At 36.9% G+C, this 27,508-nt stretch overlaps 1 protein-coding gene across 2 annotated transcripts in view; it reads right to left on the bottom strand.

The window, feature by feature from the left end:
- PRMT3 (protein arginine methyltransferase 3) overlaps positions 1 to 27,508 on the bottom strand; it is a 57,306-nt gene that overhangs the window by 5,255 nt on the left and 24,543 nt on the right. The window contains exons 11-16 of one of the 2 annotated variants that reach the window (XR_002440324.1): positions 23,702 to 23,780; positions 18,237 to 18,424; positions 15,807 to 15,893; positions 4,955 to 5,005; positions 4,667 to 4,754; positions 338 to 481 (exon numbers count right to left, since the gene is read on the bottom strand). Coding sequence is in view for 1 of the 2 variants with exons in the window: in XM_021402259.1 (XP_021257934.1) it covers positions 4,667 to 4,754; positions 4,955 to 5,005; positions 15,807 to 15,893; positions 18,237 to 18,424; positions 23,702 to 23,780 (493 nt within the window). In the remaining variant the exon portion in view is untranslated. The remainder of the gene's footprint in view (positions 1 to 337; positions 482 to 4,666; positions 4,755 to 4,954; positions 5,006 to 15,806; positions 15,894 to 18,236; positions 18,425 to 23,701; positions 23,781 to 27,508) is intronic. The other variant, XM_021402259.1, reaches the window with a different exon arrangement.

Here is a 27,508-nt window from a genome sequence, read left to right as displayed (position 1 = left end):
TCTTTCTGCTAGCTCGTTGTTCAGCCTGTTCTGAAACTATCTTAAGGTTCTGTGCTTTCCTGTCATACCTGAGCCTATTCTTTGGCATGCTTCTGAACCAAATTGTTGTTTCAGCCCCCAAGGTCAAACCTGAAACTAGGCAGCTCTTAAGAAGCCTACATAGCACGTTAATTAAGTTAAGGCAGTCTAGTATGACTGCCTAACATCTACAACCCACATCTGGCAGAGCAGAGATTCCCAACACAGATCAGGCTCCAGAAATAATTGCCACAAAGGACTGTGAGTGCCATGCACATAGTTGTCAAAAAGTAGAGCTGTAAGAGCCAAACTAACTCACCTAGAACTAGTCCCAGTTGGCTGTATTTTGTAATAGAGATCCATCATGTGGCCTGTCTCAATCTTTCTCTCAGCAGCTGGAACAAAACTCTGAGAAAACCATATTGTTGCTGCCATGTGTAGCATATCCCCTTGCTATCTCAGACTGCACAAAAAGAAACACAGCGTGGCATGAGAAGTCTGTGATATCTTTCTTGTATAGATACAGAACTTCTATTATCTTTCAGTGAGAAGAGATTCTGTCCATTTAGCACCTGTCATGCACATTTACAGATTCTTCTGACAAGTCAGCAGGATGATTTTAAGCAGCAGATTTCATGAGTTACATCATAAGACGTGGAACATCTAGGCTGACCTCAAAATCCAAGTTTTAACAATTACTAGATATCAAAAGCAAACATCATTTTTGGAGATATTACTTGTAAGTGAACAAGTGACTGTTCCAAAGACACCACATTGAAATGGTAGACAGGCAAAACAAACAATAAAATGCCAATTAGGAACCAAATTACCCAACTGGGATACATAATACTGAAGTATTTCAGTATAAGAACTAAACACTCAGACTAACTGTGCCAGTGTTGTTTTCATGGTTTGTTTTGTTTTTTTCCATGTTTTTCAGTTTATAAATTTACAAACAGCTAACCAATTATAGAAACTGGGGAGTTAAAGATAATCAAGGATTTTATATGGGGGCTTGGTCACATAGGCTCTTCTGTTTTGCTGTGCTAGCCCCTTTTAGCTCCACTGATAAACAAATCAAGGCTTTATTTCCACTGCAAGGCAATATCAAGAATACAAAACGCCGACAATATGCTGTTTTATTGCTAATAGAATTTGCTTGCATATAGATATGGGTTTTAACAATGCACTGTTAACTGAACAGATTCTGTTGCCCCTTTAAATAAAAAGCTTACAAAGATGATTTTATTTAGTGAATACTTGAGACAACCAAATGAAAATGATACCCTGTACATATTTTTCTGCTTCTAAGATGTAGTAGGAATATCTCAGCAAACAGAGAAAGGAAAAGATTCATGTTTGGAACATTTGTAAGAGAAGTCATCTGAATGATGCTTTGGCATCTGAATTTCAATTTTTAAAAGAAAGGCTTTTTCAAGCTATTAAAACAGCTGCTATGTGAAGCCTTCGACTCTGTAGGGAGTCCACAATACAATACTCTTGCCTGGGAAAAAACTGTTTTCTGGCAATAAAATATCAAGTGGCTTCTTTATTTCTACTGCACGCTAAGCAGTTAACATGCTGATGTTTTTTTTGTTTTAATTCATCATACGTCATCTTCAGGTCTCTCAAGCCAGTCTGTGAGGAGGAAAACTAGCTCTTTGCAATACGTGACTACTAAGAGACTGCCCCCACTCTTAAACTAAATCAAATCAGCAGAATTTATCCATTAAAACTATACACAAAGCACTATCATGTTTACTTATCAAGCTGAAATTCAGTAGCAAAACAGATGTAGTAGGTGGAATTTTTTGTTCCAGTCTCCACACCTTTGGATCTAGGTTAAGCCTCTCTTATTTCCTCTCTCAGAGGATATGCAAACACTGCACACCTAGCACAGGCTGCAGCAGGAATGGCAGAGCAGGGAAGATTAATTACAAGCCCCATCCTTTGGTCTGTAATAGCTTGATTCCATTACCATTAGAATCCAGACCAAAATACTCAGTCATTTTTATGGCTGAGAAAATAGATCTACTTATACAACAAATAACCTGGAGTCAAAGAACTGAAAAAAAATTAAGATGGTTAACAGTGCAGAAGAAAAGAATTCTGCCACGGCATGAAGCAGCATTTCTCTGATAGATACCAACAAGTTCAGATACCTGTGAGCTCAACTGATTTTGCAGAGCAAATCCAAACACAGTGTTTTACAACCAGTTCAGGCTTATCCCCAAAAGCTGTAGAGCATCTGATGCTGAACTCAAGTCAACTTTACTGTTTTGTTTAGACTTGGAAATCTGAAGGAACCATTTTTCTTTAATGGAAAAGAAAAAAACCACCCATGATGTTTAAAAGACACATTTACCAAACGGGAAAACATTTTACATGTATTTTATACCAAGAAATCTCTTTCATAGCCCATTAAAATACTAGAAGCAAGTGTCACTATTGCACCATAGTAAATCAGTCAGTATTTGGACCAAATATTTAAGTAAGCAACTCTGTCTTTAAGATAGCTTTCAAAATTGGACAAAATTTGAAATTAGACCATGTGACATATTCTGTGTGGTGGTTTACCCCTTTTGCCTTCCTTAATTGAATAAGGACTACACTTGGCTATTTTTTAAGCATGTACTTAAAGTAACTTGACTTGGAAAAAAGAAAAAGATTTTTGGAATGCTAAAGGAGAAGACAACAGTTATTTAGAAATCTCCCAAATAAAGCAACATTCTTAGTAACATTCTAAGCATAAGAGAACACTGTCTTGCCTGAAGGAGTTATATCCTCCATGAACAACAAATATCCCACAGAAATTAATAACAGAATTACAAAGGAGAAGGAGATTATGTCTGAGTTATCTGAGTTTCTCTTGGAACCTTGCACTAAAAAATGAAGCTCCCTTAACAAAACCGGTAATTCTAAAGAAGATAAAAAATTAGACAGAAGGAATAAAAGGGGAGGGGGGGCTTAACGATAAAGAGAAGGAAGCAAGCAGAAAGAAAGGAGAAGCATGGCAGCAGAAAGATTTGTTACTGGAATAATTTAAAGTAATATGAGCTAATAAAGAGAAAGGAAGAAGTTATGACAAAAGAGATCTTGAAGGTCAACCAAGTTGCGTTCATTGCTTCAAAGCACACCATTTCTGCAGTTGTCTTAAGAAAGTCAAGGCAAGTAGACAAGAATTCTAGAACCAGACACGCCTCCCAGTAATTTCAGAAGTTTTGTAAATGTCAAATGATCTATGTAATATTAAATAATGTGCATATTCCAACAAATGTCATTGCACTTTTAAAAAATTCCCTTCACACTCTATGACACTGAAATGTAATGAACTGCAGCACAGAGACCTTAGCCAGCCTTGTCTAGAAAGAGAAGCTGAACAGAACACAAGCCAAGCACAAATGCACCCAAGTACCTGTGCATCCCAAGTAGTGACAGAATTTAAGAATATGCAAATATAAATTATTTAAGAACATAAATCCAAGCATGACAAAAATGACTTGTCATGTAACATAGATCACTGTGCCTTTAGGAAAGGAGCACCTGCTAAAAAGCTCTGATGGTAACAAGCTACCTCAGTACTTCTCCACACCATCTCTAAGCCTCTTGACTTCCATTTATTTTGCAGAATCCACTTAAGTTTCTGCACTCTTCTCCCTCAGTATGTTTGGTCTGTTTATAAGCTTTTCAGTTTGAGGCCATGTATTACCACGAGTTTATTAACTGACAGAAGAACTGAACCCCACTGCCAGTTCCTCTCTATCCCGATAGCCTGTAAAAAAACACGGCCTTCAGTATGAGTAATGTTGCTTTGATGCACATTTCTCAGCAGCACAACTATTCCTCTGTGGTCACGGACACATTTCTGTGTTTATAAAGCAAAGAATATTTGACCTCTTGCACAGAAAGTTACTTTCAAAAAATACAGCTAATTAAAACCACTAATAAATATCAGTTTAGTCCTCCAAACTTTACTTCAGCAATTTATTATCTGAACTTTGAGTTATCCCTGATGACAACAGCGTTTTTACTTGCTTCACACCCAGGATGGAGCACATTACGGTAGCTATCAATTTCATTACAATGTTCAGCATACCCAAATGACATCCTCCATACTTCAATGGTTCACATTTTTGGCTGTGAGTTCTCTGAAACCATTTTCTATTTACAGAGTAATCCCACAGCTCCAGGTACAAGACTCATCCACGTATTCATGACTCATGTTAACAAGTATATCATAGTTTATGAGCAGTACAAGAAATTCTAAGCAATCACCAATACTTAAGAACACAACTAACATTAAAATTATGAGAACGTTAACAGCAGCGTTCTGGTTTTAAATGTTTCTTGTGTCAGAGAAAAAACATATGAAACACAAATAATATTTCTCACTGAATACACTGTATGGCACTATGTAAGTATTGGACATACACCCATCTACGTATACATTTGCCATTAATTTTGTGGAACATATAGATATTCCTGTTGCTCTGCTTAAACAAAAAAAAACGTAAGGAGAAGCTGAAAGACTTTATTACTAATCCTTTTTAATGCTTATGTAACTCTTGAAGTGTTTTAGATTTACATTTAATGATAATATAATAGTATAGCACAACTGCTGTTGCACAAGGACTGAATTTAAATATACCTGCTTCAACAGGAATTGGTTTCTCCAGGAGAAATACCGTTTGTTTCCAGTGTGTTTTGGTACACAGGGGACCAGTTGAAAACAAGACCTGTATTGGAAGAGTTCAAGAGTTTGATTAGAGAACAACATTTTTAATATCAGACTACATCAATCAATTACCAAACACAGATGCATATGAGTGTTTGCTACAGCAAAATAGACTTGCTGCCAAACACTTCGATGTAGAAAAAAAGAGTACAAAAAGCATTTTCTTTTGAAGTTATTTTTAAAACGCATACCACCACATACCTTGTTGTGACAGTCCTTCTCAAAAAATATATCGAAATAACCAGCAATTGCCTGTAGTAAAGAAAATGCAAATAAGATAAAGGAATAACAGCCCAAAAAAATCTATCATAAATATATTAAAAAATATGGATGCATAATCTGAATGATAGCTAATCCATTCTTGTATTTTTTTTTCTTTCTAGTCTAAATCCAGAACAGACAACATGGTGGCAAATACATCTTAAAGCAAAAAAACATTTGTTAAATCACCTGCTTTAGCTTTTCAATTCATGGCACTCTAGAGAAGTTTGGAAAGCTCAGAAATGAACCAAGGAGACACATGAGGCCATCACCCTCATCTGGGCCTCACCAAGAGGCCTAAGGGGCCCTCATGACAAATGAATACCAGATGTTGGAACTGGCAACTCTTCCATCCCTTAAGCAAAAGGTCCTATCACTTATTCAATGCTGAGAATCTCATTCTCAGCTGAATTATATTCTTGTCTCTTATATGCCTTTTTCAGTGAAGATTGAGAAGTTTTGACAAAGTTTTATTGACTCAGACTACTTTTACTGATGTACAATCTTTTTTGGATACTAGTCAGACATCTAAGCCATAAAAATACCTCTCAATCATTACATCAATACTGTTGGTATGCTTGTAAATAAAACTTAGGATATGATTACTGGATAAGGGAAGATGAAGGTTGAGATAACAAAAATTCATTAAGAACTGAAGCCCCAGATGAACATATTTAGGGGATTAAGTTGAGGCTGAAAGGAGACTTCAGTTACAAGGAAAGAAACAACTGCCCAGCTACCTGCTTGTTTCCTGTGCTCAGGGATATAGGACTTTGTATACCTTCTGTAAAGAATCAAGACAAATAACCACTTCATTCCTTGCATTATTAATGTTCTCCCAAACTAAAAAACCTGAAACACTGACTTTGACTATCTAAATCATGAGGCTGTAGCAGTAATAATTAGACATTGCAAAGACTACCATAAGCAGAGTTCCAGAGATTCTATGTTGTTTTCTACATTGATCCATTAAATTCTTTTTTGCTGCATTCTAAAATGGATCCATTCCGTCAATACTGAAACTGAAATAATTGTTGAGCCAGAAAAAAAAAACACAACACAGACCAATATTCTATGAAAACTAATTCCTCAAGTTCCTAAGAATAAGTTCTAGTAAACAGCTCCAAGGATTCTTCCAAATCCTTCCGTTTTAAGGCACCGCCTCCAGGAAACTAAACCCGCGAAGAAACAAAACAAAAGAAAGTAATAACCTCTTTGCTGACTTATGTCAACAGATGTGATAAAGATCCCAGGACTGCACAGCTTAATAGTAATTGTATGCTTAAATACACAAAGGAGAGAATCTGAATCACAGTAAAACAAGATCTTTAAGAGCAGATACTGTAATTCAGAAACCTAACGAGTATGCTTTTAACTACTCACAACTCTTTGGATGCCAACAAGCAGCAAATCTTTGAGTTTCAAACTACAGATAAGATTCCAAAACTTAATCATTCTGAATGTCTTAAAGATTTAAACATTTTCTCAAGTTTGTGTGATAAAAATTTTAGTACATTTGTCGTAATAACATTCTCACATGCTAAAATTTATCTTAAAACTTAGCTATCAAGTGCTATAAATTATTAAGGTAGTTTTTACATAAGACTTTTGTTGGGACTACAAAGCCATTGACCTAGGAAGCGTGTATTTATCACTATGAAACAAAGTTTAATATCAAACTTGCAGAATAATTTAATTTTGGCACTTAACAGAAATCACTTGGCCTCATGTCAAAGAAAGAGGGAGTACACAGAGCATTCGCATATATAAGCTTGGTAAGTAACAAAATAGAAAATATTCTTCTCTTGAATGCTTAACAGCTTCCCATCTTGAATTTTCCTACAACTACTGAGCCAAACTCAAAGTAACATTTTCTTTCTTATTTTACTTTACATAGATTAGAACTTGTACATTACCAATGTTTGTTATCATAAGTCTTAGAATTAGAAACTCTATCAAAATCATCTGGAGATCAAAAAAAATCACATCAGAGAACAGACTGAGAACAGGAATACAATTCCATTATTTGAAACTGTACAGTGGTGCTTTTATTTTATTTATTTCCATAATCATTTATTTTCATTAATCACTGATCTAAAATGGAAAATAGCACAAAATGAACAGAAATATCATCACTAACGACATTTTCCCAAACCCGCATTCATTTTTCCATAAAATTATGTTACACAACTCATAAAAATATTAACTTCTAAAGCAGGCTTTATTAAAACACCTTTTGTCTTTGTTTATAGAGAAACCTTTCTTTTTACTGCATTTTCAAAAAATAATGACATTCTATTTAAAATACTACTTGATCTACTACTACTTTCTTACAGATTTCCCCCAGAGTTGTTCTTCATTGTGAAGTCAAAGTCCTGGAAATTCACTACTGAGTTTCATGCTTCCGAAAGTACCTCAGTAATCTGATACCCAGAGCAGAAATCATGAAGTCAAAATACCTGATAATTCAAAAGTAACTGTGATTTTGATTACAATATTTTTAGGCACTAATATATCTTCTATTACATTCTAATTTCTATTATTTATTAGTTGAGGTTGGTGCTCTGTTACTGAAATGCACAATAAATATGTTCTACATTTAAGTGCATTTCACTGAAATAATTCAAAGTTCAAAGCATTTTCAGGTGATTTCACTTTAGAACGTTACCACAAATTGCAGTAGTTACAACAGTTAATCACAAACTTCTATTAAATATGCACTACTACAAAGAAAGTAATTTCTAGTGCCTACAGATTGAAGGAAGAGTAAGTCCTCCCTTCTTGTAATAAAATATAAACACATGGAGCTAAGCAGCAAATAGGTAAGGAAAAAAGATCACTTAGAAGCGGCACACACAATAATCTCACAGCCAAGGGCATATTAAAATGAAATAAATGTGTGGCCAGATTTTAATGAAAGGTGTAAAAATAGTTTTAAAATAATTTTAAAAAGATTAGTAGTCAAACTAGTGAAAAGGAACAAGATAATAATGCCCTTGTACACGTTTGGTGACATTTTGTAACCACTGCTTTGGTTTCTTTTGTTTTAAGCATAATGACAACAGTTAGTCCTTACATTGCAGTCTTGTTTTTGTTCAACCTTTGGCAGATAATTTACAACTTCACCAGGGATCAACCATCAAGAACTTCTCCGGCAGAAGCTTTCAAATGCCTCTTCAAATGTCTCTTGTAAATTATACAACAAAAATGATGACTTTTAATCTGGTAATAAATAACTGAAACTCTACCCTGACACATGTTCTAGCCTGAAAGGATGCTAAGTATTAAGAAATGATGCTGAAATATTATTCTTCCTGTTTTCAAATAGATTGCCAGGAAGAAAGCAGAGCCATGAGAACAAAAAACTCAACCTAAGAACAAACTCCCCACAATCAGCCAGGGAACTAAGAAGGTTAACTGAAGAGCTAAAGAAATAATTAGGAACACATTTGCATTACTGAGACTGCAAAGGCTAGCAAAAGTTTACTCATCAATTTAAAAATATATATATTTCTGAAATTATTATAGTATCCAATAACCTCTCCTCAATTTGATAAAATCCAGGTTTTGACAAAGAATTCTCAGAACAGCTTAAGGTCTTCACCCATCACTGAGGGACTCTAAGGTGTTCATGCAAGCATATGAACTGTAAACGAAGCAATTCCTGTCAATGCGACTCATTTCTTCCACACATTTTCTCCCCTCACAGATGATTTATCTTGAACTTAATTTTTCCATTTATTCATATAAGATGTACAAAATATGTTAAGATCATAAAAGCTTTAAGAGCTGTAATAGGTGAGTATTGGTATGTATTCTTCATTTATACTCTTCAATTTACAGCCCTTAGCTGAAATGGGAGGAAGAGATGAAATTTTAATTCAGATATATCTGAACAGTAGGCTTTTTCCATAATGGCTGTCTGTTTTTGTGCAGCTTTTTAACAGGATAAAACAAATGAGATTGCTTGACTCCTTATGGGAGCTCAAAGGCAACCTTACCAATTCACTTAGGAACAAGGAAATTAAAAATTATCATCGCTATCACCTACAGTGAGTAATTTATCATTCTTGCTCTTCACTAGTATCATGTTCCAACAGTGAGTGGCTACAACAAATACAATTAGACAGCTGGCCACAGAAGTGGGAGATAATGTGCTTTTGATGGAGTTTATCCAAGCATGGAGATGGAATGTTTGTAATCCACGCGGCAGAGTTGCTGCATTTTTATCACAGTAAAAAAAAAAAAAAAAAAACTACTAAAAAGAATTTTCTTTTGTTTCAAAAAGAATGCGTATCTGGATATCACTGAAGATGACCAATAACTGAACAGATCATAAGGCCAAATCCTGCTTCTTAACAGGATATCGTAGTCTTTCCTTTAAATAGGAATCAGACATTCAAGGTGTGTTTTGCAGCAGTACCCAAAGCCAGTCTTCCAACTCTCAACTTAAAAATTTCTTCCCTCTCAAGATTTAGATGCTAATGCTCATTTTTCGCTCCCAAGTGGAGGACTGGACATTAAGGGACTGAACTGTCTAACATTCAAGATTTAAATGTAGATTTTCCTAACTCAAAACAATTTTCAAGGCAACTTAATTTCCTTTTTCTCCTGAAGGTTTTAACACAGCAGTCACGTCCTGTGGTTCATTACCCTTCTTTCACCCCCTTCCTCCCTCCCACCTCTTATACACATCCCCTGCTCTTTGACAACATCTCCCGGGAGCAATGAAGAGATACTGCCATTTTCTTCCCAAGGGATATTGTTATTCAGCTAGGAAAGATCAGCCATGATGGACTCACAGGGGAAACACTCGCAAACAAAAGAGTAAGTTTGTCAATTGATTTCTACACTGAGGGTAATCACTATTATATTTTATCTCAAAAGCACACACAGTGATCAACTCAGAATAGAATTAATGCAATATTTTCCTAGCAGCAACTACTAACTGATATTAGCCAGATGTCTAATTAAAATCAGTAGCGACAAACCCTAATTCTTTACCATGAAAATACACTTTTGCAGGCTAATTAAATTTATTTTTGGCCATTATCTTTGTAAGACTGAAATAAAGTCAACATGCACTTAAAAGTGCTTTGAGACTATCAAACACAATGATTCCAAAGAACTGCTTCATGCTTTGTTTATCTTCAATCTTTGTAAGCTAAAATAATGACAAATAAATAAGCTTACTACTTCTAGGACACTACTAAGACACTATTAAGATGATACTGTTAAGTGGCAAACCACAGGAGGAAAAAAAAACATGAATACTTACTCTGAGGAAAGCTTGAACTCCTCCCACCTCTAAATAAATTCTGAAACACTAAGCACCGCATACCAAACAATTCAAAAGAACCACATATGAATAAATTGAGACGACGTCAATTTCTCTGTTGAGGCTGAAAGTCAACGATTTCAAATAGTATCTACTAAAAGGGATAAAAAATTGAGAAGAAACTAAGGTCAGAGTTTAGAGATATTAAATATCTTACCACTGAAATTAGAATGGCAGCCTCTCCTGGTGGTCCTTAGGGCGCTTCAAGTCATAATTAAAGTAAATGCGCTAATTAGTTGGTAAAGAGACTGCTTTATTGGTTTGACTCCTGTCAATTTTTACTACTTAATGTCTGTTACCGCAGAAATGGAAACAGGTTGATGGGAAGACGCAGCAGATTGCCAGCTAAAAGTTCATTTCTTCAATGATTAGCATTATGTTGCAAGTTGCAGCTGGCTGAGGCTACAATTCCTTGCTCTGAAAACTTGCTAAATTACTTCTCATTGGTGTATGCTTCTGCAAAAACAATTTTAGCAAAAGCAACAATGCCTTTCATGCTGCTGATACAACTGTATAGAATAACGTCTATTGCACACTCTTTTCAGTACCCTGGAATGATGCAACATGCAAACCCATTCCCCGTAGCCCAATTAGCAGTGCAAACTAGTAGCTGATCTACCGTAGGATTCACAAATATATCCCAGTGCACCTAACCTTTTCATGCATTTGGTTTTTAAAGACAAGCTAAAGTTGGAGTCAAAGTCTTGACAGTAATGCTGGTCTGAATTTTGCACCGTTGTTCATAGCAGCACTAGGACAATCTAAATGTGTTTTCACACTTATACAGCAGAGAAAATGCTGAGAACAAGCTACTTAGAAATGAACTTTAGGTTGGAAACTGAAGAATGAAATATACTGAGCATACAAAGATGGATTTTCCATTTGTTATTTTTGTGAAATTTGTTTTGTAAACAAGGGAAAAGTTTTTAAATTTCTATATTTTAAAAAAAATGGAAAAAAACAGCACAGTCAAGTACAAAAAGCTAGAATTTGGGGAATTACAAATGGCTTTCTCTTTCTGTATAGAAATAAAGAGCAGATGCAAACAAGAAAAACATCAAATGTTATTTTCAAAGGACAAATTGCAATCCTAAAGCATCTCCCCCAAAATTCTCAAGATAAATAATGGACTTTTATTGTTCATTTGCTGCAAGGTTAGGCAGCCTGATATGATGGATGAACTGTCAACCCCCAACTAAACTTCCACAATTCATCATAGAAAGAGTGGAAATTTCTCTCTAAGTGTCAATAAACCTGAATGATGAAGTGCAAAACACTTCACAGTTCTGATCATTTTTTAGCATTCACTGCAAAATTTCAGACACATCATTCTTCCGCCTACTCCCTCACCTTCTCCCCAGAAGTGGCATAATGCAGGTGTGTATCTGGATTTACACATTAGTGATACACTTGTCAGGAGAACAGAACTGAAACAAAGGTTTTGTAAACATCTATTGCTAGGGAAAATTATTTTTAAGAAATAAACTATTTTACTTGATCCGAGCATTAAAGATGAAGAATTTGTATCAATTTCCATTTGCTAACCAGTTATCGAAGAAGAGGCCAAGTTAAGTAAATTAACCCATGATTCCATTCAAGCTTGGTCAGATCTCAAAGCTGACCTTGCCACTAGGCAACAATAATTATTTTATGAATTTACAGCTAATTAGAAACAGGAGGCTTTTTTGAATGTACAATAAAATCTGTACATTTTCATTCATTAAAATCACAGACACTACTGCATCTTTACTTAATGTGGAGATAAATGACACACAATTATTAAGTAGAATCATAGAATTAGCTAGGTTGGAAAAGACCTACAAGATCATCCAGTCCAACCATCACCTACCACCAATAAAACCCCACTAAACCATGTCTCTCAACACTATATCTGAATGTTTCTTGAACACCTCCAGGGACGGTGACTCAACCACCTCCCTGGGCAGCCCATTCCAGCGCCTGACCATTCTTTCAGAAAAGTAGTGTTTCCTCATGTCCAGCCTAAATCTCCCCTGGCGCAACTTGAAGCCATTCCCCCTCGTCCTGTCACTAGTTACAAGAGAGAAGAGGCCGACCCCCAACTCACTACAACCTCCCTTCAGGTAGTTACAGAGAGCCATGAGGTCTCCCCTGAGCCTCCTCTTCTCCAGACTGAACAATCCCAGCTCCCTCAGCCACTCCTCATAAGGCCTGTGCTCCAGACCCCTCACCAGCTTCGTCGCCCTCCTCTGAACACACTCCAGGGCCTCAATGTCTTTCTTGCAGTGAGGAACCCAAAACTGGACACAGTACTCGAGGTGGGGCCTCACCAGGGCTGAGTACAGAGGGACAATGACTTCCCTACTCCTACTGGCAACACTGTTCCTGATACAAGCCAGGATGCCATTGGCCTTCTTGGCCACCTGGGCACACTGCTGGCTCATGCTCAGCTGAGCATCAACCAACGTCCCCAGGTCCGTTTCCTCCACACAGTCTTCCAGCCACTCTGCCCCAAGCCTGTAGCGTTGCCTGGGGCTGTTGCGGCCAAAGTGCAGGACCCGGCACATGGTCTTGTTGAACCTCATCCCATTGGCTTCAGCCCAGTGATCCAGCCTGTCCAGATCTCTCTGTAGGGCCTCTCTACCCCCAGGCAGATCAACACTTCCTGCCAGCTTGGTGTTGTCTGCTAACTTACTGAGGGTGCTCTCAATGCCCTCATCCAGCTCATCAATAAAGATATTGAGGAGGACAGGCCCCAGCACCGACCCCTGGGGAACACCATTCGTGACCGGTCGCCAGCTGGATTTAACTCCGCTCACCACTAAGTACTTAACTACTAAATCAAACTAATATTTTAAATTACGTATATGGGAAAATTTCAGTTTAACACACCTACAAATTCACATGCACTCTGCTGTACAGCAACTGCATCATCAAATGCAGCAGTGTGAAATAACATGCAGACCCATCCAAAACCAGTTTGATTTGGGTATCCAAGACATTGTTGTGGGTTTATTTTTCTTTATGCAGTAACATGTTCTTTGTGTCTGTATCAGAGGAAGCCCACATATCTTCTTCACATACACATGCAATGCGTAAATAAACTGATTTAAACCAACTTATCACAATACATTAAAACTTAGTTACGAGTTTTCACTTTCAACTTGACTCTGGACTTTTCTTGACTGAAAAGTTAAACAAACTCTTCATCAGAATTATCACAATACACTAAATGACAAAATTTGTAGTTTCTATCACAGGTCTCAGAGACTAATATAAACTTTGTCAAGTGTGAGGAGATCATGTTTTTATAAACTGATAGAAAGCATTTATAATAAACGTTATATGTAAAAGTGCATTACTGCAATCATACAATAGGTAACTAATAGGACGTACTACTTTTGTATTTAAAACTCAAAGCATTATTTTAAGCCACCACTAGAGCATTAATCTGTATTTCGTCTCTACCCAAACTACACTGCCTCCATCCCTCATATCTCATCCTCAATTACACACCTAGATACGTCTCTATGAAGTCTAAACACCCTTTTAAGTTCAAGCTTCATGCAAATCCAAATCTACAATATAAAACAAAGTAATTGTCTATTTTTGTCTTACAGGACAAAAAGGACTGTAGGAGGATCATAACAACTCTGGACCCTTACAACCACTTCTTTATACAAAAAGACCCAATCTTCGAAACAAAGAACAAAATTAGAGTCAATGCAGTGCCAAAACTTCTACTCTTTCTTGTTCCTGGTCAGGTTCTCCAAGAAATTCCCAGTCAACCTCAGTCTATCATAGCCCTTGGAAGAAAGATGTTAATTGTATTCACACCATCAGCTACACTTTCAGGTCTTACGCTGCAAACATAGGCAAACATATTATACAGACCTAACAGATGATGATTCAACAGCTTTTCAAAAGCTACTTTTTCTGGTCTGCCTTCCACTGCTCTACTTGTATGTCTTGCCAACTCAATCATAGGTTAAATATATATATTTAAATACAAACCCTATCAGTCTAGCTTGCTTCTTAATTGACAAAGACTTAAGTAGATTTAAAATAGAAGAGTTTACTTCACTATTACAGATTGGAAAAACACATACAGAGAAAGCAATTGCCTACTTACATTATGCCTGTGACTCTCACTTCCTCTCATGAAAATGGTTAAGAATTAAATGCTATTAAGCAACAGAACAATGATATCACTGGTAAACGGCTCAGTTTGTAGCATGGCTTAGAGACTATCCAAGGTTTTGATAGGCTTCATACAAAGTAATACTTTCTGACTATATTCCTGTGTTTTCTCAAGTAACCAGCCAACTGAAATGGTTTATCCAAAGTGAAGCTGCTTCCTTGGATCACAGAAGCAAGAGTAGTAATGAAAAAATTAACATATGTAAGAAGAGACTTTTTCCTCATAGGCTGGACTGAGAAACATGGCAGTTCCTCCAGTGATTTTCATTTTAATGAAGTTTCATTTGCATGGCTTCTTCCACTGGCTCAGAACTGTTCTTCTCTACTAGCCCTGTGATTCGCTAAGTAGACCTATTGTCTCATGAGCTTCACCTTTAGAGAACTCACTGGAATGTTCACCCTTCTTTTTGCTTATATTCTTTTCATTAAAAATCCTTTCAAGAAAAAAATACCACAAGAAATCCTTCTATTTGATTCTTTACTTTGCAACTCCAGTAAAGAAAGAAACCCGTGAATCAAGTAAAATCAATAAGGTACCCCACATAGGTAGCAGTCTAAACATTTTGAACTATTCTAGCTGTAATTATTATAGTTGGAATACCTAATTTGTTTTAAACACATTCACAATGTCTTTACATCTAAAGTCACTCAGATGCACACTCAAAATTTGTTGAATAAATATATCTAAATATCTTCATTTCAAAAATGGAACACAGAATGCAAAATAAAAACTGCATGGACACTTGCAGAAAGAAATATGGGACACTTTCAAATAATAAAAAAATAATGAAAAAACAGAAATACTGATTAACAGATACTGAATGACCAAGAAAAAAACTCAAAAAGTAAACTTATGTAGTTCAGTGTATGTAGCTTACCTTTATCTATTTTATTTTTACTATTTTTATTAAACTCAGAAAAGTTTAATAGTTTAAAAGTTAAAAGAAAATCTGAGAATAGTGATCATACCATTATTCAGCATAATAGTAACAACCTGTCTAAACAGAAAACTTGTGTTTCAGGAAATGTATGGTCTAGAAAAGAGCAAAAAGAACAGTGCTAAGACCCGTTATACTTCTCTTCCTCATATACTGCACTATATCATCATACTACAGGAGTTTAAACTCTTTCTAGAAAGAGGGCTCATGTCACACCTCTGTAATGCAGAAATTAAAGATTCAAGGCAAGGAATGATGAGAAGTGAAGCTTAATTTCAGACAGTGCATTAATTAAAGGTTCTACTGACTACATATGAAGAAATTAAAATTGTCTTACTGTACACTTTGTGCTCGTTGTAATTGTTAGGGTGAATTCCGATGAGAATTCTAAATCAGGAGTAGATGTAGTATTACAGTCGATACGCTGTTAAAAGGAATAAAACAATTCTGTCATTACAGTGCTTAACAGAAATCGAGATACCTCGATTGGATCACAGAATGATCATCACGAGATGATCTTTACAGGTTGTTCAGTTACTTCCATATAAAGACAATCTCTATTGAGCAATATTAACACAGCTTTTTAAAAATGGAAAGAGACATAAATGTGACTTAATTATACATGCATACTGACCATGCAGCATCTAAAGACCCCTTTTCCCAAAGGTCAAATTCAAGGGAGGAGGAGTAATAGTTTGGCACTAGATACTGTAGCTCACCGCATTCAAGGAAGTTACTTTCAGGTAACTTTCTTGATGACAGCTTCCCATAGCTGACACTAAGCAGCATTCACAGTCGTACCAATGGGTATCCTGAGCAGCACCTTTGGCAGTCTGGGCCAACATTCAATCATCCTCTCAGTAAAAATAAATAAATAAATTCCTTATATTTAAGTAGAATTGCATCCCCGTGTGACATTCAGCTCAAGTCAACTTCATCCTCTCGGTGGACCATCACTAGACTCCCTCAAGTACACTAGACTCCCTCAAGTACACCCAGCTTGCCCGTGCGCTGAGGGGCTGGGACCAGGCCTGGTGCTCCACCAGCAAGCTCCCTAGGACTGAGGAGAAGAGCAGGCTTCCCTCCCTTGACTTGCTGGCAGCAGCCTTTCAGTGCAGACTGCTGGTCAGCCTAGGGTTAATCAGGACACCCAATTGCTTTTCAGCAAGGCTGCATTCCAGCCAGTAGCTCCCAGTCTGCACTGGTGTAGAGGTTATTCCCTCCCACTGCAGGACTTTGTATGGTCCTTTGATGAACTGCACAGGACTCCCACTGAGTTCTTCCTGCAGCCTATGAAGGTCCTGCTCAACATCAGCACAACCATGGGAGCATCAGAATGTGAAGTAGGTGTGATAGAGCAGAAGGAGCACAGGAGGCAGAGAACAGCTTCTCTGTTTTCAAATATTCACAAAACAACAGCATCCAGGATAATGATGATACTGTCAGAACCAATTGCAAGCTGCATTTCGAAGTCCTCATTTTGTTTTATTTTAAATATACGTGTATCAAATATTAGAAGTTAAAAAACCCCAGTTTTCAGTTAATAAAAAAAATCCATCACAAGTGGCACTGCAAAAAGTTTCTTAGTTTACATCCTCAGCTAGAATGCTTTATCCAAGAATGTCATATCCTCTTGACATGAAGCATTTCATACATCATCAGTCAGTTTTTCCTTATGTTACCTTGTCTTTCTTTAGGGAATATCCCTCCTCCTGAAAATTACATTATACACTATTCAAAACAAGAACGAGCTAGTATGAGCAAGCACATTAAGATACTGTCTGTAATAATCACATGATGAATTGGAACATTTTTAATCTTTCCCTCAAAAATGTGACCTATTTGTTTTGTGGAATGGCTATTGATTAAAACAATTTACCTATAATGCCACTATTGCTCAACTCATTAATTTTACTATTTTGCACTGTAATTCCAGCAAACAAGCTCATACATTGACCTTAGTCTATTTTAAAAACCATGACAGTAACTGAGATAAGTAAGTACAAAACCATTAGGCAGAGCTGTTATGTTAAATGCTGCACCATGAGAAAGTTTGCAAAGCCCATGCAACTGCGCTGGCCAGCTCATAATGGTATATACATTAAAAGGGACACGTATACTGACTATGAAGGTAGCTTGGTAAAAACAAGCTCAGTTAATAAAAAATCTAAGATATCTGTAATGACTACCATCAATGAGGAAAGAATCCTGAAATAAAAAAAACGTACAGACGCAGAAGAAGGTCAAATTAGTTATTCATGTTAAAGGGGGTATCAGTCTCAGCACTGCTCTTCTCACTGAAGAAAGCCATAGGTGACAGTGAGTAGTGCTGCAATTCAAGATCTTGAAAGCCAGCTAACTAATCCCAAACACAGCTAAGGAGCCACCCTGTAACTCCAAGCAGTAACTCAAGTGAAAAGGGAAGCAAAGCATAAGATAAGTCTGGGTTTTTTTGTTTGTTTTTAAATAGTTTCCACTTCAGTTATGCAACTTGTAACTTACTAAAATGCAAGTAAATTTCATTTTCAATAGAGGAAAATATCACGTTTAGATGGTTTTACCCTACAAGAACACTTTATGGCCTTGTTTAAACTTGGTAAAAAACAATAAATATGAGTCTTACATTCTTAACATCAAGAGTCTTATAGCATTTATACAATTTTGGATATGCCAAAGTGTGTATGTATTTCTGTTTTCTTCCCTGTAAATAATAAAATGAAACTTCTAATCTGACTACTGAAATATTAAGAAGGATCTGGTACAGTACCTTAATGATGCTGGTTTCAGATATAAGTGTGCTTGGATCCAACACCTCCACAACAGCTTCTGGAATTACAGCTTTCTTCATGCAAGACATGTCAAAGCCATATACATCCTCCCAGAAAAGTAGCTTTTCTTTATGTTTATTCATATCTCCTACAGCTACTAGATTAATGGTGCAAACGTCAGGATAAACTGAAACAAGAACAAACAGATTTGTGAAATTTTATTTTTAGGCATGTGTAATTCCTTTTATTCTATGTGATTAACATTTAAGAAGACAAAAACTTTTTTCAGTTCTTAGACAAGACTTTTTCTGCTGCTTTCTTTTCCGCACATGTTCACAGAAAAGACCAGACATTCTCCCCACACTGTTCTGATAACAGTATGTAGTGTTCATGAGAAGATCTCTTTTAGTTGAATCCCACTGCCAGGACACGACTGGAAATTTTCATGTTTGATGAAAATCTTTCGGAACATCCCATTCTGGCTTCTATACAGATACTGCCCTGAAATAGAATTAATAATTCCTAGATAGATACCTGAAGGAAAACTCAGGTGAGGAATCTGCAGCAACAAGAAAAAATCTTATTTTCAGAGAAGAGCAAATACTCTCACTCAAGTATTTGGCTCCAGTTTCTTACTGTGTTCAGCTATATGCTTTACAATTTGAAAATGAGTTCCAGGTACCCAAAAATAAGAGAATCTTCTATCTGCATCCAAACAGTATGACAGGAACCCAAATGACAGAACACAACCTCCTCATCAATTCTTCCCCACAGTTTTAGGTTGAGACCTACCATTCTTGCATTATCTTCGCATTTGTGCACTCTCCTTGCTAGAATGTTTTCAGAGCACCCGTCTATTTACAGCTTTTCCAAATAGTAGTGGAAAGCTGACAGTTGCCTTTTCCAGAGCTTCCTACAGGAAAGCTAATCAATTCCTTATCCACCACTGATTGGAAAAGACAGAAAGAACAGCTGCTATAAATATGGTTGTCTGCAGTGTTATCGAATACTAAGAGAAGCTTGTTTTAAAGCTTGTATTAATTTAAGCTTCTTTCCACAAAGAAAATTCCCATTTTCCATTAGAGCTTTAAAGGCTTTCAAGTCGCACAAGTTTACTATTTTTATCTGGCTTTAGAGCAAAATGCTTCCTATTAAGCACTTTTTTTTTTTTAATATTTTTTATTTGTTACTGATACATCAGTGTGACAGTGTTAATCAAACTAAAGCAAAGTTTCTCTTTTCCTCCCAAAAATCTAGTGAACTGTAAAATTAATTTCATCTTCAGCTCCACTTGAAATTGTAGCTTATCCAAACGAGCATGGGGAAAGCACTGGTCAGAAAGGCAGTACTTTTTTGCCTTGTAAAATACTGAGGATAGAAATAGTAAACTGGAATTATCCTGTTATACAGTGAGAATATGTTTAGCCTAATGGAAATAATCTTTTACATGTTATAGAGATGACAGCTCTCTAAAGAAGCAATCACATGTACATTTTGATCTACTAGTTTATGCAAAATATGAGCACGCTGCCATTTTTCTCACATTCTGACTAAAACAGAATAATAAATAAAAATCAGTAAGCTTAAACTGGAATCCCATTGGTAAACTATCGTCCCCACTTTGCAGTTGAGAACTGAAAACAGAAGGTTTTTCCATGAACAGCCTTCAATTAACTCAGCAGTAAGAAGGTAATTTGACAAGTATCAAAACAGGGAGGTGTTCCAACTGTCTTATTTGAAACAAATCATTTGATTCCAGCACACCTGACAGCTGTCACACATGCACAAAAATCAACATCTGGTGGTAGGACTATCTGAAAGTAGTTTCTCCAACCATCAGTAAGGGATTCATATTTCTCAAAGCTTTCATACTGCTGCTTACTAGTGTGAGAACTGCACTATATGCTTTATCACCAACCATTTCCAACCTCCAAGAGCGACCACTGACGGTCCAAAAATTAAAACACAGCGTGGGACAACAACATTAAGTGACTACAGGATGCAAGGAATGCAGTGAGAGCATACAAGAGGGGTGAAAAAATACCCAGATACAGAAAATACTTACAGAAATGTAGAGGAACTGTATACAAAAATGACAGCAAAAAATGGTGAACTACTCTATCACGTTTCTTCCTTAGACTAGCTTACATTTCCAGTGTATTCTGTTAAGGGAAAAGGTTTACTAAGCCTATTGTGTGTGAAATATTTCAGTGGGACCAAGATCAGATTTTATTAAATCTCCTTATCCACACAGCAAACCCTTCAATCAGCAGTGGAACTTGTTTGATCACACAAAGTGCTTCAAAACAAGCAAAAAGGTAAAGACTACCGCCCAAGTCTAACTTTTAGTTTTTGTTTATTCCATCAACAGAACAAAAAAAAAGCAGACTAAGCCTGTTCCAACTTCAGAACAATAAATCTGAGCTCCATAAACAAGACACGGGCAAGAGATTATAATGATACATCAACTGCTAAATGTGCAAACCCAATCACATCCAGAAGCACATACTGTATTGAAGTTTGACTGGAAATGTAAGCACGTTATCCAAGTATCAGCCTAAATCATGCAAAAGCAGTAGAGTTTCATAAAGGTTTAAAACCATCTGCTTAAACCTGCATTTCAACCATTATCTCTAATCCTCCAAAAGTCCCCTGCTTTTTCTGCAGCTTCGTATCTCTAATCCTCCAAAAGTCCCCTGCTTTTTCTGCAGCTTCGTAACACATTCCTGTGCAGTCCTGACAGACTTGTCATTTTTTTTTTTTTCCTGATGAAGGCTATGATTTGATAATTATTCCTTCTCAAAGATGAAATGACTGAAATGCTGACTGGACAAAAGCACATGCTCTACAATACTCTCAGATTCATCGCTTTGACATCTGTGTCCTTCTCGACTCAGTGCCTTGAAGTCATCTGTCACTAGTAGCAGCTCACGTGGTGAACAGTACACAATGGGAAATCCTTTATTCCTTAGCAATGCCTCACAAACTTCAGGACACTGGAGGGTAAGACAGCAGTCCTCTGGATATGCAGAAATAATTCCAAGTGAATACAGCATGTTTTTGATATGAACAGGCAAACAGAATTACATTTTGAACTATGTCTTCCTTACCTATGTCACTCCTCATTGATGTGCACTGCACTCAAGTACATGCAAAAATACACACTAGAGCAAATAATAGCTTTAAAGAGTGTGCAGATGTGTCCCAGCCAGCAAGAATTTTATGATCCCAAATAAAGCTACTGCATACTGTACACACTACCCTAGACAGTTCGGCATAATCCTCTTCAGTATGCCAATAAGCTAAATTGAAGTAACCATGCTATGACTGACTGAACACATATCTGGGAATTTGGATTCTTTTCCTGCCTCAATCACTGAAGGATTTGGCCAAATCGCAGCTGCTCCTGCTGCTTTTCTCAGCTTACAAACAACCCCTATAAATAACCATTTTGGGTTCAGTAACGCTAAGAGGCTTCAGACAGAATTAATCTTTAAGGCAGAACTCAGGAGTTTCTCTGTTAAGAAGTTAAGCTCAGGATAAGCTCTTAGTTTCAGCTCGTTCAAATTTGGATCTGCCCACACTTCTGCTGTTGTACAGCTACACTGCAGAGAGACCAGTTTTGTTAAGCTGATTGTTGAGCAATTTGGGCACACACCTTGGTCACAGCCATTTTCCTGCTATGCAAACTGGCAGTGCAGTAACAGCAAGCATCTGAAGGAAACAGCATTCTGTTTAGAACCTGGCAGTACCAATCTGGTACTGGAATACAGTACACCTAGTAAAGAGTCAGCTAAGAACCCAAGATCATTCTGAGAACACAAAGGTTAAGTGTACTGCAAAACCATCACACCCTCACTCTCAAAGGGAAATGGTGAAGCTAAAGCCACTAGCAAATATGTCAACAATACAGAAAGACTCTAGAGAACAAGATGCTATTACAGTTTCTAGAGAGGTCAACAATCTCTGGCTCTATTCAGAAGACTGTGGATGTTCTAGCTAAGCATAAATTGATTCCTTACTATTTTAGAGGATGGCCTCAAATTTAATAATTACATTGTGATGTAAAATGATCAGCGTATATCTATACAGGGCACATCGCAGCTGCGCTTCAGATCTGGGTGAAAAGTGCCTTTATTCTGTGTCAAGTTGTTCAAATGGCTTCTATTTTAACACATGAACAGCAATCTCAACCAAATGTTAAACAACTACATAAAAATGCTTCTTTTCTTCTGCACTCCATAGCATACAAAAGCTCGCTGCAATCGAAGCGAAGCACTGCAGTGAGCACTGTTACATAGTCATTAATTCAATCATTAAGGCAGTGTAGTGAAACTAACTATGTGCATGGTTAGCACAATAGGGGGAAAAAACCAGACTGATGACTACGATTGAAAAGGTCAATATGAAATACAATACTGACAAAGGAATCCACTGAAAGGAATAAAGCATACGCAGAACTCATGCACAAGTCTGCATCACACGCGTAATAAATATTTACAGGCATTTTAACATTGCTTAAGATTATGCTATCTAATCTACTTAAACGGATAAAGGAACTACTTCAAAATGAAATATTTTTCTTGTCACCTCCCCACCTCTCCAACCAAAAAGAAAAAGTATATTCCTACTGGCACAGGATAAACATTCTGAGCAGAAACAAAGGAATTCCATTAATTAATTCATATGGTCTCTTATGGTCAAAATTATGCCTTCCCCACGCATCTTCCACTGTCTTAGAAAGCATTCTATCAGCTCTTTCTTTAATTCATCGTTATGAATTCTTCATCTTAGATGCAGCTTACTCAAACAGTACTACATCTGAAAGAATAAAACTTATTTTCTTCTGTTTGTAGTTTTGCAGAAAGTGGTATTTAGAGGAAGGAAAACAAATGCAAGCTTTTCTAATAGCTGCTATTTAGCTTTGAAAGTTTTTAAAACCAATGCCCTAATTTGATTAAAAGACTTCTATACATCTGTACGTGTCCAGGTAGGTAACGCTCATCCTTCAAATCAGAGGATTTGGGGAAAAAACATACAGCATTCCCTATTTAAGTATTACAGCTTGAGGTTACCATCCAAATCCTTCAATTAAGGAAACCAGTATCTCAAAACATAAAAACATACTCTTAAAATGAAGTTTATTTATTTGCCGTTGTGGTTTTTCTTTTCCCCATCTGCAAGGGTATGTGTGGAAAGAAGTAGGGAAGAAAAATTTAGGCCGTGTTTAAGAATAAATAACCCCTTCTATTCTTAAAACTACCATTAACATGAGACCTTGATACCCCATCTAATGTTCTTCTACTATCCACACAGTAAATTAATGCCTTGAAGCTCCTGCTAATGGAAACATTTTTCATTTAGACTGGCAACTTTCTCATTCATGCATAGCTTATTCCAAGTCTCTGAGTTAATTTAGTTTTCCCTCAGAGCTAAATTTATTAAAAGAATTATGCACACCAACCTGAGCCTCCCTCTGCCAGGTACTTGTCCTTTGCATAGATGACAGAATCCAGCATAGATTCAAAGAGAAGGAAATAACCCTGTTTGCACACAAGGGAAAGAATTTAAAAGTCATTAGAGTTCTTATGTAATGTACTTATATTTAATAAGTAACAGACAGACTTAACACCGTTTAAGAGCTTTATGTCCATACTCCTTACTAAGAGCCAGCACCTAGAGAATTTCTTAATAGCAGCATTACTTCAAAACTTATTAGATAAACATTCCCACAGTACACATACCTTAACATCTAATACATTAACAAACTGTAGGCAATAAATATCCACCTACAGCAATTACCTGAGTTACAAAACATCAAATTCACCTTAATCACCTTAAATCCCAAGTGAAAAGCTCTAAGTATTATTTTATAATAATAACTCACAACAAGAAAATCCTTTCCTACTGAGAACTACAAGCAGCATTAAAATTGCTGCAATCTAAGAAATTATTGAAACACAAAAGGAAACTATCTTTGCTTCCTGACATCTGCAACCTAGTGGTACGCTGTACCAGACTGGACAATGCTCACGAAGACAGGTGGACATGAATCACGTTGCAAAGACACAGGTTCTCTGAATGGTCTACACCATTTAGCAGCACCTGAACTTAAAACGTTCTCAGGACAAAAATTGCAAGCATAGCATTTGCTCAGATTTTTGGTGCTATGGTTAATTTTAGAGAAGGTTATAGTCTACAGTATAGACTAAAGCAGACAATACCACTCTAGTAATTTAAAGCAACTTATTGTAAATTCTCAAAAAAGGCATTTTCTGAAACACAGAACATACAAGATAGAGAAGAGCATTACATACAATTAATATTTCAAATAAAACATTAAATTTCAACTACTTTTAAGTCAATTCCAAATTTATAAGAGACATAACAGCCAATTGATTTCCTATCATCCTATCTGCAAGTTTGAATATGATCCCTGCTGAACAGTGCAACACATTTCATCCACATTCTTATGACAACAAATCAATTCAAACAAATATAACCAGGATACACTTGGCTTTTTCACTTCATGGAAAATTCTTTTTTTGCTTGTAACACAGCTTACCCACGTGGCTTGATTTGCACAGATTGACTGACAATAGGGAAGAACACAAAAGACAATGGAAAGTCCAGATTTCTGACTTGCAGTCCTACAAGCCCAGTCAGCAGTAACCAAACAAATCTATGAAGACTGTTTTCCTCCATTCTTCCTACAGTTCTGTATTTCTACAACCACAGTTATTTTTGCTTTTTTGCCTTTGTTTTTCAATATCCATCCTGTTTTTTAATATCCTATCCTGAAGACAGACAGCACTGCATGTGAATTGCATTAAGATAGCAAGTTTACTTCAAGCTCATGTATTTTAGATGTTTATTGTCTGAGGTTGCTAGATTTGAAAAGTACTTTAACATTAGAATTGCTTATAAGTGTTGCCATCCACACTGCAGCCTTCAAAAGTACGAACAAAACTACAAAATGAGAAACTTGAAGCATAATCTATTTGTGTTCAATAAAACAAGTTTGAAAACTACATAAATGGCCTTTTCTCGTCCTGTCTCTTCTGAGGAGAGGACTGTACTCTATTGGACACTTTTTGTCCAAATGCTGCCCTCTCTTCAACTTTATTGCTTAACTTTTACAAACTCCTTAGAGTAAACCCCAGAATGAATGTTACTGGTTTGTGAGCAATATGAACTTTTGTAAGCTTTGCAAAATGGTTGAAAAGGCCAGGAGCTCCTGCTGCATCAGGTTATTTTATGCTTCCAGCAAGGTGAAAGCACGGACTGAAACCACAAATCTCTTCTTTATTCTTGCAGTTCTAAAAATACAATGTGTTTGGCTCATAGAAATTCTTTCCAGATGCTTTTAAATGAAAATGAAACCTCAAGGACGTGTCTTATGAATAGTTAACACCAACAGTCAGTGAGTTACAAAGCAACATCTTACAGATATATTCTTCACTTATTTCTTCCTGTCTGAAATGCCCATTATCAACAATACCTGGAAGATGCACCTTCTAATGAGCAATACAATGAAATTCTCACAGTCATTTTCCCAAAACCTTGTACTCTGGCACTGCTGTTGCTTCCCTCCTTATCCCCAATTCCATATAACACTCTTGCAAGTTGCATAAACTGTCAGTGGTACTGAATCGAGTCATTTATTACTTATACCAAAACGTTTTGCTCTGTGTGCTGTGTTCATCTGCAGTGTAATTTAGAATGTAATTTCACAGGCTGCTGCCTCACCTGTAGGGGTGCCATCTGGAAAGAGAACTATACCTGTTTTGTCCCCATGATGCTGTGGGGCAACATTCTTGCTTCCCCTAAAAAAACGCTCAGTGTTTTGTGCTTGTTTTTTTACTTCAGCATTCACCCTCAAGATTAATGACTATAAAGAGATTTCGAGGATACAAAACCGTGAATAGAATACTAGTAATTTCATCTTGCTACTAGCTGAACTAATAGGCATAAAAGATGTCAGATATGTCCCTTATATCCATATCTTGTGTTTTGTAACAGGATTGTATCCTGCCCCTGTACTCAGCACTGGTAGGCCCCACCACGAGTACTGTGTTCAGTTTTGGGTGCCTCAGTACAGAAAGGACATTGAGGTGCTGGAGCAGGTCCAAAGAAGGGCAACAAGGCTGGGGAAGGGCTTGGAGAATATGCCCTAGGAGGAGAGACTGAAGGAAGTGGGGCTGTTTAGTCTGGGGAAGAGCTCACTGTTCTCTTCAAATACCTGAAAGGTGATTGCAGTGAGAGCGGGGCTGGTCTCTTCTCACTGGTGACAGGACAAGGGGAAATGGCCTCAAGTTGCACTAAGGGGAGGTTTAGGTTGGAGATTAGGAAAAACTTGTTGATGGAAAAGGTTGTTAAGCACTGGAACAGGCTCCCCAGGGAGGTGGTTGAGTCACCATCCCTGAATCTGTTTAAAAAGCGTTTGGATGTGGTGCTCGGGGACATGATTTAGTGGTGGGTTGTTAGAATTAGGGTAGTATGGTTAGGTTGCGGTTGGACTTGATGATCTTGAAGGTCTTTTCCAACCTGAGCGATTCTATGATTCTGTACTGTTACAGAACAGCAGAAATTGTTAGAACTTTTAGTACAGCAGAGAAAAAATGCAGTAAGGACAAAACCGAGAAACAATATTTATCTACTTGATTAAGTGTTGCTGTTTTTCTCGTCTTATCGAAGATTAATTTTATTATTTCCTGTGATACAAGTGCAACTGGACTGGTATTCCACATTCTGCAAGGCTGAACACCAAATATGCGATGAGATGAAAGGCACCTATCAAACCACTGGCTCAGAACCCTGCCAGCGTAAAATGCACATTTTTTTTTTTCTTAAACTACATTTGTAACTACAAGACTTCTATCAGACTGCAAAATAAAACAAGCTACAGAAGGTGCATAGAATAGATTAGTCAATGGATTCTACTTTATACAGTAAAATGTAATCTTGCATTAATAGACACAACTGATGGAGCCTGCTCAATTTTGTGCAAAATCACCTTCTATCATCTAAAATCACCTACAAGAAGCTGCAAAAACCTGTGGCACTTTTAAATGAGAAGCAGCAGCTACGTGTTAACTCTTCTGCACCATCTGCTGCAGCACTATTTCCCTCATACTACCTTAGCCCTCGTAGTCATCTCTACTGTATGAGACAAGTCAAGGAGAGTGTTCCCCCTCTGGTAAATGAGGATGGAGAATTGGCTTCCTCAGACGTGGAAAAAGCTGAGGTGCTCAATAAGTGCTTTGCCTCG

The sequence above is a fragment of the Numida meleagris genome, chromosome 6 (genome assembly GCF_002078875.1).
Source record: "Numida meleagris isolate 19003 breed g44 Domestic line chromosome 6, NumMel1.0, whole genome shotgun sequence".
Taxonomy (NCBI): Eukaryota; Metazoa; Chordata; class Aves; order Galliformes; family Numididae; genus Numida; species Numida meleagris.
The sequence above is the reverse complement of the archived record's forward strand: the minus strand, read 5'-3'. Positions and strand labels throughout refer to the sequence as shown.